This window comes from Scyliorhinus canicula, chromosome 9 (genome assembly GCF_902713615.1).
Source record: "Scyliorhinus canicula chromosome 9, sScyCan1.1, whole genome shotgun sequence".
NCBI classification, from domain to species: domain Eukaryota; kingdom Metazoa; phylum Chordata; class Chondrichthyes; order Carcharhiniformes; family Scyliorhinidae; genus Scyliorhinus; species Scyliorhinus canicula.
Window position 1 is genome coordinate 24,152,147 of NC_052154.1, and position 15,438 is coordinate 24,167,584.

The 15,438-nt window shown below is 50.9% G+C and overlaps 1 protein-coding gene across 1 annotated transcript in view; it reads right to left on the reverse strand.

The window, feature by feature from the left end:
• plcg2 (phospholipase C, gamma 2) overlaps positions 1-15,438 on the reverse strand; it is a 226,957-nt gene that overhangs the window by 15,714 nt on the left and 195,805 nt on the right. Inside the window, exons 27-28 of the mRNA XM_038806353.1 lie at positions 7,213-7,337; positions 2,519-2,633 (exon numbers count right to left, since the gene is read on the reverse strand). Of these exons, the coding sequence (XP_038662281.1) occupies positions 2,519-2,633; positions 7,213-7,337 (240 nt within the window). The remainder of the gene's footprint in view (positions 1-2,518; positions 2,634-7,212; positions 7,338-15,438) is intronic.

Below are 15,438 nucleotides of genomic sequence, written 5' to 3' on the forward strand. Positions count from 1 at the left end.
GAATTGTACCTGCCTGATTTGGTAAATAGTCCATCTGCTGTAGAATAAACACACCTGAAGGTGGTAGCTTTGATTCCCAGTTAGAGCAGCAGTTTGGTGATCCTACAATTGACTAAAGCATTCCAGACAGAGGGAAGAGGAAGGTTCCTGTACCAGGTTGTCATCTGGTCATTCATGTGGAAGCTCCATGTACATGGAGAAGGCAGGATTGAGTGCAGCGATGATGCTGTGTCCTGTGCCACTGTAGTTGACAGCTTCACACACAGTCTGTACATACTCATTGTACAAGTTCACATTTTGGACACAGTACTTTTATATTTCTTCTTGAGATGTAAGCAATGGTTATTGCCCAGGACTAGTTACCCTTGAGACGGTGTGAGTGAACTGCCTTCTTGAGTTGCTGCAGTCCATTTCGTTGAAGAAGCCATTGTTTTCCAGCTGCTTCCACCACATTCTGACACCTTTCCACTCTGCCGTGACAGTAACTCCCCACAACCCTGCCCGACTGAACTCCCCCAAACCTGCACTCCACCCTGACACCTCTCCCCCCACTCCACTCTGACACCTCTACCCCCCACTCCACTCTGACACCTCTCCCCCCCACTCCACTCTGACACCTCCCCCCACTCCACTCTGACACCCCTCCCCCCACTCCACTCTGACACCCCCCACTCCACTCTGACACCCCCCCACTCCACTCTGACACCCCCCCCCACTCTGACACCTCCCCCCCACTCTACTCTGACACCCCTCCCCCCCACTCCACTCTGACACCTCCCCCCACTCCACTCTGACACCCCCCCACTCCACTCTGACACCCCTCCCCCCCACTCCACTCTGACACCTCCCCCCACTCCACTCTGACACCCCCCACTCCACTCTGACACCTCCCCCCACTCCACTCTGACACCTCCCCCCCACTGCACTCTGACACCTCCCCTCCCACTCCACTCTGACACCTCCCCCCCCACTCCACTCTGACACCTCCCCCCCACTCCACTGACACCTCCCCCCCACTCCACTCTGACACCCCCACTCCACTCTGACACCTCTCCACTCTGACACCACCCCCCCACTCCACTCTGACACCACCCCCCCACTCCACTCTGACACCTCCCCCCCATTCCACTCTGACACCCCCCCCCCCCCACTCCACTCTGACACCTCCCCCCACTCCACTCTGACACCTCCCCCCCAACTCCACTCTGACACCTCCCCCCCACTCCACTCTGACACCCCCCACTCCACTCTGACACCTCCCCCCCACTCCACTCTGACACCTCCCCCCCCACTCCACTCTGACACCTGCCCACCCAACTCCACTCTGACACCTCCCCCCCCACTCTGACACCTCCCCCCCACTCCACTCTGACACCTCCCCCCCACTCCACTCTGACACCCCCCCACTCCACTCTGACACCACCCCCCCACCCCACTCTGACACCTCCCCCCCACTCCACTCTGACACCTGCCCCCCCACTCCACTCTGACACCTCCCCCCCACTCCACTCTGAGACCTTCCCCCCCCCCACTCCACTCTGACACCTCCCCCCCACTCCACTCTGACACCTCCCCCCCACTCCACTCTGACACCTCCCCCCACCCCTCCACTCTGACACCTCCCCCCACTCCACTCTGACACCGCTCCCCCCCCAATCCGCTCAGAACCCCCCCCCCCACCCACTCCACCCTGATACCTCCTCCCCGACTCCACTCTGACACCTCCCCCCCTCCCCCCACCCACACCACTCTGCTATAACAGCTTTCACCCCCCTACCCCAGCCCCCTCAACAATGGATGTTCTGGTCATGACAATCTTTAAGTATTAAGATGGTGTCAGTGTGGGAATAAGTTCAGGAAGCCCTGTTATAGATGGTTGCACAATATTATTTATGGTTCTAAAAAGCAATCAGGACCCACTGAAAATCGATTCAGGTTACTAAAGTAATTTCACCCAAATATCAAGACAAGCTATTCAGGACTAAATGAAAAACATGCAAAAAGCAAACTTTATGTGAAAATGACACAAAACAATTTCCACATTGTAGCACATACACACACACACACTGTTGCACACACATACACACTGGTGCAAACACACATACACACCGGTGCACACACACACACACACACACTGGTGCACGCACACACACACTGGTGCACACACACACACACATTGGTGCACACACACACTGGTGCACGCACACACACACACTGGTGCAAACACACATACACACTGGTGCACACGCACACACACACACACACTGGTGCACACACATACACACTGATGCACACACACACTGGTGCAAACACACACACTGGTGCACACACACATACACACTGGTGCACACACACACACTTGTGCACACACATACACACACTGGTGCAAACACACACTGGTGCAACACACATACACACTGGTGCACACACATACACACTGGTGCAGACACACACACTGGTGCACACACATACACACACTGGTGCAAACACACACACACTGGTGCAAATACACACTTACTTATCACTACTGTTTTGAACTTCTTGTTCTCGTTTTCAGCTCCACAAAGTTCTACTTCTACAAAAGGGCAAACGATGCTCCTGCCAGGTTTGGGTAGATGGCGGGCACCAAGAATCTGCAAAGATAGTGAGAATAATAAAGATATTATGAGAAAATCTGACAGAAATCCAATTGACAGTAGTGTAAACTCGGACACAGCATGAAGATACAAGCCAGCTTTATAATTGTCACAAAGAATAGTTTACACAACCACCTTTACCACTTGTGACGGGGGCACAGTGACATCTGAGGATCTTTTCAGCAGTAATACAGTTTCACTTAAACACTTCACATTTTGGAACTTTAACCAATGTCATGTCGCTTCTTAAGTTTTGCTGAGGACGTGCTAATACCACAGCTGTGGCACCAGTGTAAAGGCAGCTTCAATTGTGCAGCAACATTAAAGTTGTGACATTTTTCTGATGGCGGGAGAGGAACTCTGCACATATCTGTAAGATCTCTCACACAGAGTTTCATTGATTGATTGATATTTATTGTCACATGTACCGAAGTACAGTGAAAAGTATTTTTCTGCGGCCAAGGGAACGTACACAGTACATAAAAGAATAATCGACCGAGTACATTGACAACAGTACATAATTATATATGAAGTGGAAAAGTGTTTTAGTAGGTTAGAACGGTGATAAGAGATAAAAGAAAGTGGTCTGGTTGAGAGAGCTCGCAGAGAATCACCATGCCTCCGGCACCACCTTGAATGCTTCAACACTTGCTCTGTATCATTGATGAAGTTTGAATTGTCACTGCAGACTAGTCGCTGTGTGTTATAACCCACACGAGGCCTACGGAGATGGACCGAATCGCCTCCCCGTGATCCTCGAGTACATGTTTCCTCTGAACTCTGTTACAAAGGCCGGCCCAGATGGGAGCCGAGCAGAGTAGTTCTGGCTGGGACCTAGAGAGTACCGTGTATATAGTTTGCTTTGCAATAAAATAAGTTTATTCATGCCTCTCAATTTGGACTCCGCTGTGGCCTCTAAACTGTGGTATCAGAGAACGATTCATAAGCCTCAGGTCTCCACCATTTGATTAATGCCCGCCTAAACTTTAAATAGGTTGGTAAACAGGTTCCAACTACAGTACAGGATGATACAGCATAGAAAGAGGCCATTCGGCCCATTGAGCCTGTGCAAGTTCTATGAAAGTGCTTTCCAATTTGTCTCAGTCTCCTGTTCTTTCCCCACCCATGGCTCTGCAAGTGTTTAACCCGCAAATATTTATCCGATTCACTTTAGAAGTTTACTATTGAACCTGCTTCCACCATTCTCTTTATAAACTTGAGAATCTTTTGGTTAATATGGCTACACAAGAACTATCTGAATTTGTGTTTTGCAAAAGGCAAACGAGCAGAAATTCCCCATGGCATTGCACATATTAAGTTAGATGACACAATGGTTCTAAGGATTGGAGCGTTATGCAGTATACAACAGTGCACAATGTATTATTGTGAGAATAATAAACTAAGTCCTGCTTACCCATAATCTTTACGCTCGCTGACCTGCTTGGCTGCCAATATCCAAATGTCTCCATGTTAAAATTCACGTCCTTGTGTAGAAATCCCTCCACTGCCTCCCCTCCCTGTCCCTGTAGCTACCTCCATCCTGACAATCATCCAACAAATCTGGGTTTCCCAATTCTGACCTCTTACGCCCAAACATTGGCTGCCTGGACGTTGGAATTTCCTCCCTAGCCCTTTCCAGCTCTCTACCTCCTTTAAGACACTGCTGCAGACCTACCTCTTTGATCTACCTGTATCTCCTTCTTTAGCATGGTGTCAATTACTCTGCTTGATAACACTCCTGTGTCGTGCCTTGATGCACCATCAATTGCACGCGAGGCGAGTGATTTACCAATGTCAGGCTTTAATTAACTAGAACACAGCCTGGCGATCGTCTACAGTGGAAAGGAACGATCGTCAGGCTTCTGAGCATTTATACCTCGTTGATAGAGGCGTGGTTAACTCAGCCTCTCGGCCAATCGGTCGAGAGGCACATGACCGACCAGGGCCAATGGTAAGCCGACGTTCTGGCCCAATGGCAGACGAGTATGCAGATCATATCATCACATTCACCCCTTACGGAGAAGGAAGGCGGGGGGGGGGGGGGGGTGTGAACGAGACCCGGGGTGGGGGGGGGGGAAGAACTGATGATATGAGTAGCCGTCGGGAGAATAATTTTCTCTCCGTACCCTTGTCGAATTTGGGGGCTTGCCACTGGCCCAGACATAACAATATTTACAAAAGGAAGTCCATGGGACCGTAGAACTCTAGATGGATTCGATCAGTCGTTTGGTGGTCCTTGACGTCCTGGCCGAGCGCCGTAGTGGAGGAGGAGTCGTCGGATCGGCTGATGGTCCTGCTGATGTCCTGGAGTCCGGGAGCGATAGACCTCGAGTAGTCTCCGTCACCTGAGCGGGCCGTGGAGACGCCATGGATGAGGGATGGGGAAGCTGAGTGGGGTGCTGGGGTGAAAAAGGGGAGGGGGGGTCTGTGGTGGGGGGGGGCTGCACGCCGGCGGGTGCCAGGTCCCGGAGGGAGACCGTGTCCTGCCGACCGTCGGGGTACTCCACATACGCATACTGCGGGTTAGCGTGGAGTAACTGGACATGCTCCACCAACGGATCGGACTTGTGCACCCGCACTCCTAGGACTGGACTTCCAGTGCAACCTGCAGAGCTTGACTTTTCCGCCCGGGCGTATTGGTCTAGAGACTCACCGGGGACCTGCTTTCTGGTGGCCAGCAGATGTCGAGCGAATACCCTGTTGATGGGTTTGAGGAATTGTCCTTTTAGCTTCCGTATAGCTTCATCATAGTCTGTTTCGTCTTCGATTATTGAGTAAGCGGCAATACCCACGCTGGAGTGGAGGACGTGCAGCTTCTGTGCCCCGGTGGGGGGGGGTGGTTGTAGATGCCAGGAACCCTTCGAGGCAAGTCTGCCAGAGCTTGAAGAGTTCTGTAGAGTTCGGAGTTTGCGGGCTGATGCGGAGGCATTCGGGCTTGATGCGGAACTCCATCTTCAAAGTTGTAGTTAATTAAATTGATGCACCATCAATTGCACGCGAGGCGAGTGATTTACCAATGTCAGGCTTTAATTAACTAGAACACAGCCTGGCGATCGTCTACAGTGGAAAGGAACGATCGTCAGGCTTCTGAGCATTTATACCTCGTTGATAGAGGCGTGGTTAACTCAGCCTCTCGGCCAATCGGTCGAGAGGCACATGACCGACCAGGGCCAATGGTAAGCCGACGTTCTGGCCCAATGGCAGACGAGTATGCAGATCATATCATCACATGCCTTGGGATGGTTTATATGTTAAATGCACATTATAAATGCCAATTGTTGAAGCAGTAAGTTACAGGATTGACCGCAAAGTCCAACTGTTGACATAAAAACAGAAGTAACACATTGGGCCCTCAAGCCTGTCTCACCATTCAGCGAGACTTCGGCAGATCTACAACCTTACTCCATCTAACAAACACCTATCAATCTCAGATATAAAATTGATTTGCGGAAGAGAATTTCAAACATCTAATGCCCTTTGCATGTCGAGGTGCTTCCTAATTTTACTCTCTGAAGGCCTGACTCTGAAATGGGTTCTCTCTATCTATCCTATCTGCTCCCCTTAATATTGTGACATTTTACAAATGTACAGCATGTGAAGAGTTAATGTTATGTTAAGCCTGGACACTACCTCCTCCGTACCAGCCTCCCCGAACAGGCGTCGGAATGTGGCGACTAGGGGCTTTTCACAGTATCTTCATTGAAGTCTACTCGTGACAATAAAGCAATTTTTTTTTCATAGAGGGAGCTAAAGGACAGTATTATAAATTGCACTGGCTCTTGGGCTTCGGCGAGGAGATTAGACTGGAGCTGAAGAAGACAAGATTCATAGTGTATTACAGAACTAGTTCAGAAATTATAGTTATAGTTAGTAGATAGAGGTAGTGTTAGTGAGTGCAGTTTAATTCTTACATGTATGTTTGCTATTTAGAATATGTGTCAAACTCAAATTTAGTAGTGTTAATAAAATTAATTTAGTTCTTGAAAAGAGCTTTGTGCGTCTTTGTGAACACTACGCCATCCATCCTGGAAACCCCTCACCAAGATCACCCCAAATATCTTGAAAATATTGATCAAACCACCCCTAAACCTTCTAATTTCCAGAGAGTATAATTCTAGTCAGTGTAATTGGCAGTCTCTCAAGTAAGCAGAATCACAGGGCAATCAAAATCGTTGTGTCAGGAAATTGTGCGGATTGAAACATGCTCAGCAGCATGAAGCCGTGATTCAGAAGTACCAACTGTCTAAGGCTTATTTAGCACAAAGTGAGTCCTGGAGGGTGGCAGAAATATTAATGAGAATTAGTTTGCAAAATAATTTCCTGTCCACAAGTTTCTACTCCAGTGACTTTAAAATTCCGTAAGAAATATGTCTTCTTGTCCTGTTTTCAATGATAGTCAGAATAAAGGAGGAAACTTTAATCACATGCGGCCTCCTTCAGGCCCGAGGTGATGCCTGGGGCTAGGCAATCGTTCCTGGAAGTGGATGCTTGGCCAGCCTAGCTCTTATTCTGTTTATTTGTATACTATTGAAAATAGAATGACACAATACATCACACTGCGAATGGCTTTCCTTACTTTTATTTTCACAGAATATGGTCGGTGTTGAGTGGAATTGTCGCTCCTTAGAGACTCAGGTTGCAGCACAAAACCGGTCCTCCCGTTCATAGAAAACAAAGACTGATTCAACTGCATCGGTTTATCTGTAGCAGAAGAATTGAAATGGTTTATCGAATCACAGCGTTATGTACAATGTAGATGCCAAACCCTGAGATGGTCCTCTCTGAGAGATTGGGCAGATTTTAATGAGCGCAACAAGGGTCTCGACCACCTGTCTGGAGAACCGGTGGGGGCCCTGCGTTACTTCCCTCCAGGAGACCCGATACTACTCTGAGTTAATCAGGCACTTGCCTGGACAGCATCGGGCCTCCTGTCAGATTAAGTCCCCATCAGGATTGAAATTGCGCCCCGGGGAGCTGCTGGCCAACCAGAGGCTGACAGCACTCCCGTACCAGCAGTGTCACCAGGAGTGGTGGCCACTGTCGGTATGTCACTCGGGCCTGTAAGAGGGGTCAGTGATGCATCCCCAGATAGACCTTAGTGTTGCTAGAATTAGGGTGGAGGGGGTGAAGTCGATGAGGTCCCCAGCCCGCACCCTCCTGCCCACTCGTAACAGAACCCCTCTACCCCAAACATGCCTCAAGGAGACATCAAACTCCGAGCCATACGTGTGGAGCTCAGACATCATGTCCTAGCCACAGTTCCTTAAAATTTGTGAAGAGAACATAACAAAACATGGAATGAGAAAAGATAATTAACTCCATCAATCTCACATGCCGTGCCTAATTTGCACTCTCATTTAACACCATGATGGAGCTGGTTAATCAAGTAAAACATTTGAAAACAGAACATTTAGGTTTCTCCTTGCTCCCAATATAGCTGAAAAGAAAATCCAAGCTCTGGAGCTGAACATTGCAATTCACATTACGGAACCGCGGTGCGTAACTGACAGCAGCAAGCATAACTGATGTTAATGAGACATTTCCCAGGCTTAAAAGGACTTATACTTGCACCACTGTTCTGCACCTTTATCCAAAGATACTGAAAATATTGCTTATGCCCAGTGTTCTCATCTTCTCAGAATTTACAGTTTGATTTTCTGTTTTGTATCCATTGTCACTTATTCATTAAATCTATATTATTTCACAGTTGAACTTTGTCTTATTCTCACTCACACTAATGAAGTCTACTCTTATTGTTCAACGTATTTTTCTTTAAAGGACTCATTTGCAGGAATCTAGAGAAAGGACAAGGGTGGAGCACTTTTGGGATGGCTGTTTTAAAGAGCCATCATTGGCTCAATGGATTGAATGGCCTCCTTTTGGATTGTGCAATTCTACGATCCAGCGGCACAAATCAAGCAATTGTTACAAAAGAGCACGGAAGCTTTTATTTGCCTGGTTTCAATTTGACGTAACAGATATTTCACATCAAGAAACTTCAAGCTAAGGTGGATCCTGCGTGTACCCTGGGTCCAGAACCACAAGATTGTATGGTGCTCTACTTATTCCTCATAAAATGAGTTTAAAAACTACCTTGGCACAATTATTATGAGTCTCCAGATGATCAGAGACTGGACGTATGACTGAAGGTTTTTTTAGCCACATTACTCACCCACTCACTATCAACCCAACACTTTATCCACTTACCTGACTGTCCACCTATTCATTCATCCACTCACTCATTCACAATCATTGAGTCTGGACATTTAAACTGACTATACAGCTAGTGCTGTAAAAAAGGCAGCAAGTCCCATCTTCTCCGTCTCTACTCCGCTCCGACGGAGTTCCTTGAGGGACGCTGCACTGTGCACGTTAGTGAAAGCCAGGATCAGAAGACCATGGAAGAAATCACAGAAATGTTGAGTTGGGGTAATGTTCGAGCACAGTGCCAATCCGAAAATCATGGCCGTTGCTCAGACCCGGGTCAATGTAACAATGCAAAGACTTAGATAAATTTAGGAAAGAGCAGAAACCCCTTCTGGAGGTTGTTGTATGCAAAGGTATGTCACCTTCAGGTATTTACCCAGAATTGCTGAAATAATTTTAAAATCTTCACTGTAAATGATAAGGAGGCCTTCTGTACAGTGGGTAGTGTCCGTATCTCTGGCCTGAAGCTCTGGATTTGACTCTTGTGGTGATCCACTGTGTGCACCTGTATTAGGTGATGTAAGGTAGGACCTGCACTACAGGTTTGCCGGTAGCCCCTGCCGGCTAGCTCCGCCCACAAGGAGCCGTATAAATATGCATGACCTCCTCCTGATCAGCCATTTCGCCAGCTGCAGTAGGAGGCCACGCATTTGACTGTAATAAAGCCACAGTTGTACCAATCTGAGTCTTTCGTGCAATTGATCGTGCATCAATTTATTACAGTCAGATTTTTCTACATTATGGACATCAGGATCAAACCAGATCGCCTGCAGCTGGACCCGCACTCGCCAGACGCCAGAAAGGACTTTAATCACTGGCTGGCTTGTTTTGAGGCCTACATCAATGCTGCGACCCCCACGCCGACGGAAGCTCAGAAGATCCAAGTCCTATACTCCAGGTTGAGCTCCAGCATGTTCCCGTTGATCCAGGACGCCCCGAGTTACGCGGAAGCGATGGCACTCCTTAAAGAGAACTACGTTCAGAAGACAAACACACTCTTCGCAAGGCACGTACTCGCCACTCGTGTACAACTACCTGGTGAGTCGATCGAAGACTTCTGGCGGGCTCTTATCCCACTCGTACGGGACTGTGACTGTCAGGCCGTCACGGCCACTGAACATTCCAATCTCCTCATGCGTGACGCATTCGTGACGGGGATTGTGTCGGACCCCATCCGACAACGATTGCTGGAAGGGGCCATGCTCGACCTAGCGGAGACGAAAGCTTTAATGCTCTCCATGACGGTCGCATCTCGCAACGTCCAATCCTACCCCGCTCGCCGCGCGGCACACCCCTCCTATCCCTCCTGGACCCCACAAACGACCCCCCCCGGCTGGGGCCTCTCCTACTCAATATGCCTGCGCAGCCCGCCTTGCCACGCACCCTGGGGGTCCCCGCTGCTACTTCTGCGGCCAGTAGAAGCACCCCCACCAGCGCTGCCCAGCCCGCGCCGCCACTTGCAAATCCTGTGGTAAGAAGGGCCACTTTGCGGCGGTGTGCCAGGCCCGCGCAGTCGCGGCCATCATGCCCGCAATCGCCCCCTTCCCCCAGCCGATTGCACAATGGGCACTGCCATCTTCTGCTCCCGGGGCCACGTGCGACCAGTGGGCGCCGTTATCTTCTCCCCCCAGGTCCACGTGTGGCCCCTGGGCGCCGCCATCTTGCCCCGCCCCCACAGCGTGCGCACCATGGGCACCGCCATCTTGCCCTGCCCCCGCAACGTGCACTCCATGGACAGCGCCATCTTGCCCCGCCCCTACAACGTGCGCTGCATGGACGCCGCCATCTCCTCCTCAAAAGGTCCTCCGGACGCCGCCATCGCCGCCATTTTGTCTCCTCCACGGGACTGGAACACTGGATCCGGGTCACCGACGCTCCCCATCTGAATCCTCGGACAACCACTCGCAGCTCGCCTCAATGACACTGGACCAGTCCCATCCTCACAACCTGGCCACCGCTTCGAGGACAGTGGAAATCAACAGCCACGTGACCTCTTGCCTACTGGACTCCGGGAGCACCGAAAGCTTCATCCACCTGGACACGGTAAGGCGCTGCTCCCTCGCTGTCCACCCCGCCAACCAACGGATCTCGCTGGCCTCCGGATCCCACTCTGTCTGGATCCGAGGTTTCTGTGTGGTCAATCTCACTGTCCAGGGCGCAGAATTCAGCGGTTTCCGCCTCTACGTCCTTCCTAAACTCTGTGCTGCACTATTGCTGGGTCTGGATCTGGTAATCTCCAGAGCCTCACCCTCAAATTTGGCGGGCCCCTACCCCCACTCACCGTTTGTGGCCTCACGACCCTCAAGGTTGACCCTCCCTCCCTCTTTGCCAATCTAACTGCGGATTGCAAGCCAGTCACCACCAGGAACAGGCGGTACAGCGCCCAGGACAAGGCCTTCATCAGGTCAGAAGTCCAGCGGCTGCTTTGGGAGGGTATTATCGAGGCCAGCAGTAGCCCCTGGAGAGCCCAAGTGGTAGTGGTTAAAACTGGGGAGAAACACAGAATGGTCGTGGACTACAGCCAGACCATCAATCGGTACACGCAGCTCGACGCGTACCCCCTCCCACGCATATCTGATATGGTCAATCAGATTGCACAGTACCGGGTCTTCTCAACGATTGACCTTAAATCCGCCTACCACCAGCTCCCCATCCGTAAATCGGACTGTCCATACACTGTCTTCGAGGCGGACGGTCACCTCTATCAATTCCATAGGGTTCCCTTCGACGTCATTAACGGGGTCTCGGTATTCCAAAAAGAAATGGACCGAATGGTTGACCGGTACGGACTGCGGGCCACGTTTCCGTACCTGGACAACGTCACCATCTGCGGCCACGACCAGCAGGACCACTACGCCGACCGTGCCAAATTTCTCCACACCACCACTCTCCTGAACCTCACCTACAACAAGGAGAAGTGCGTGTTCAGCACCACCACCTTAGCCATCCTCGGCTACGTAGTCCAAAACGGACTCCTGGGGACCGATCCCGACCGCATGTGTCCCCTCATGGAGCTCCCCCTCTCCCACTGCCCCAAGGCCCTCAAATGCTGCCTTGGGTTCTTCTCCTACTACGCCCAGTGGGTCCCAAACTACGCGGACAAGGCCCGCCCACTCATACAGTCCACCCAATTTCCCCTCACTGCCGAGGCACAACATGCCTTCGCCCGTATTAGAGCAGACACAGCTAAGGCCGGGATGCACGCAGTAGATGAGACACTGCCCTTCCAAGTAGAAAGCGACGCTTCAGATGTCGCCCTCGCCGCCACTCTAAACCAGGCAGGCAGACCCGTGGCATTCTTTTCCCGCACTCTTCATGCCTCTGAAATTCGACACTCGTCTGTTGAAAAGGAGGCCCAGGCTATCGTTGAAGTGGTGCGGCATTGGAGGCATTACCTGGCCGGCAGTAGATTCACTCTCCTCACTGACCAACGGTCGGTAGCTTTCATGTTCAACAACACGCAGCGGGGCAAGATCAAGCAGGATTGGGCAGGTAGAGAGGGAGAACGGGATGGTTTGGAGGGCCGTCCAGCTGGCCCTACGGTCCAGAAACCTCCTAGCCGCTTGCTGGCAGCAGGTCCTCCCGGATGCACTGCACTCCATACGGTCTCTACTGTGCACCGCCACAAATATCACACCCCATGAACGTGTTTTTACCTTCCCTAGGAAGTCCACATCCGGGGTGTCGCTCCCGACTTGGCTCGCAGCTCCAGGACCGGTTCTTCTACGTAGGCATGTCCGACTCCACAAAGCGGACCCCTTGGTTGACAGGATACACCTGCTCCATGCCAACCCCCAATATGCCTATGTGAAGTTCCCCGACAGCCACCAGGATACGGTCTCAATCAGGGACCTGGCTCCCTCAAGTTCCACTCACACACACTTCCCTATCCACGCGCCACCCTCCCCTCTCCCGGCGCTCCCAGCATTAGCCCCACCAGGTCCATCCCTCCTTCCACTTCCCACGCTAGAGGACGAGGAAGATTTTGGCATGCTCCCGGAGTCATCCAACTACTGGCCAGCACCAACACCACCAGCACTGATGTCGTCGATACCGGCACCGCCAGCACCGACATCGCCACCACCGCTACGTCGCTCCCAGCGATCCGTCAAACCATCGGACAGGCTTAACCTCTGACGGGCACCAGACTAGAAGATGGACATATTTTTTTCCCCCTCCCCTCTGTAAATTATTTGTAAATCTGTATATAGTTCCACGCCACCCCCGCCGGACTCATTTTTAACAGGGGTGAATGTGGTGATCCACTGTGTGCACCTCTATTAGGGGATGTAAGGTAGGACCTGCCCTACATGTTCGCCGGTAGCCCCTGCCAGCTAGCTCCGCCCACAAGGAGCCGTATAAATATGCATGACCTTCTCCTGGATCAGCCATTTCGCCAGCTGCAGCAGGAGGCCACGCATCTGACTGTAATAAAGCCACAGTTGTACCAATCTGAGTCTTTCGTGCAATTGATCGTGCATCAACCCCCACTCCAGGACTTGATGGCCACAGAAGGTGTGTTCATAATACACCAGACAAGTTCACTGTAGATCCTTCCATTGTGCCTTTTCTGGTCAGCAATGCTTGATGAAGAGTGGTCGTTCTCAAGACTTCAACATAGTAACCAGACCTGGGAAATTCGAGCTATAGAAATCTGATGTAAGCATGGGCTTTGTCTGTTTCATGCTGGAACCTTTCTTAAGTATAAATAAGTGATCTCGGACATGATTTACCGGCCGCGACCTGCCGGAATTGGAACAGGACGCGGCCTGTCGATACTGCGAGACGCCTCTTCTGAGTTTCGGTCATTAAGGCTCACGAAATCTAACGAGATCTCATGAGCCATCATGATCTGGATCCCACCCACAATGGGAGGGACCCAGACTTGCAGATCTAACCGGCTTCTGGGATCTACCTGCTTCGCTGAGGAGACCCCAGCCTGGAGTCGTTTCGCACTGGTCCTCACCAACGAGGACCAAGCGGAACAGCACTCGGGAGGATCTCCCAGGTGATTGGAGGCCCCTGGGTGGTTGGTATCTGGGCAAGGTGGCACCCTGGCACTGCTGATGCCACCCAGTCACCTTGGCACCTGGATGCCAGTGTGGCACTGCCAGGATGCCCAGGTGGTGCCCTGTCTGTATGAGGTAGGGTGCAGGGGACTCCAGGACCAAACAACAAATGAGTTGTTCATTGGGATCTGGGAATCACCTCAGGGAGGGGGCCGACAGATCGGGTGCCAGACCTCACTCCTCAGTGCAGGAAATGCAACTGAGTGCAGCCTGGATGGATATTTACCCGCTGATGCCTGGAAAAAAAGAGTTAGATAACGGATTTGGTCCTGGCACTTCTAACCCCACCAAGAAAGAACTCTGTTTTTTAATTTGTTAGATCACGCCCATACTATGGAAAACATTCAAAACATTTATGTAATATCTGGCCATAACTTCTTTGGAGTAGTAATCAGTGGCGGATTGCCACTCCGCACCAACTTACTTGTGCTAAAGTTCTTAAGCGTCTGTCTCTCCTGTCCTTCCTGACTCAGATAGAGTGAGGATCAGACAGCGCAGGTCCCTGACTCCAGCGTCAAAGTAGAAAAGGAGAAAATCGAAGGAGGACATGCCCCCTTTTTTACAGCACCAGCTGCCACAAAGCAGGTGAGTTTAATGTCTCATTGGAATTTGTTCCATTGATGCTGAGAGGTTGTTTCCCCTTGTGGGAGAGTCTAGGGCCAGAGGGCATGATCTCACAGAAAGGGGTCACCCATTTAAGACAGAGATGAGGAGGACTGTATTTTCTCAGAGAGTAGTGAATCTGTGGTTTACTTTACCACAGAGGGCTGTGCAGCTTTAGCTTTTATGGATGTTCAAGGCTGAGATAGACAGATCTTATTCAGTAAGGGAATCAAGGATTATGGGGATACAGCAGGAAAGTCGAGTCGAGGATTATCATTTCAGATTAGTCATGATCTCATATCTTATTCAATGGCGGAGCAGACTCGATGGGCTAAATGGCCTACTTCAGCCACTATGGACCGGATTTTCCAGTTCCCCAGCTGCGTGTTTCTCGGCAGTGTGCCACTCGCTGACGGCGAGATTCTATACTCCTGCCGCTTGTCTATAGGTTTTCCATTGAGCCGACCCCACGGGAATGGTGTTTTCTGCCAGCGGGAAAAGTGATTCGCAAAGGCTGGAGAATTCCTGCTTACGTCTTATTGTCCATGGAAGTAAGTGTAAACTTACTTTAGGCACAGCAGTACCTAAAGTCCCTGGGCGGGATTCTCCGTTGGCCGACACCGGAATCGGGAAACGTAATTGGGCGGAGAATCGGTTCTGATGCTGAAATCGTGGCGGGCACCGGTTTCACGCTAAAATCGCAATTCTTCATCGCCTTGACAGCAGCGTCAATGCGTTCCAGATTGTACGTACAGTAAACACCATTGGCATATCATTAGCGGGCCTGACCCGGTATTCACCGAGGCCACCGCGATTCTTTGCCTCCAATGGGTCAAAGTCCCGATGGTGAGTTCTCTTGTGCTTTAAAAACCGCAAGTCCAGCGGTCCCCTCCAGTTTTCTCCCTCTCCAGGCGGTTATGTGT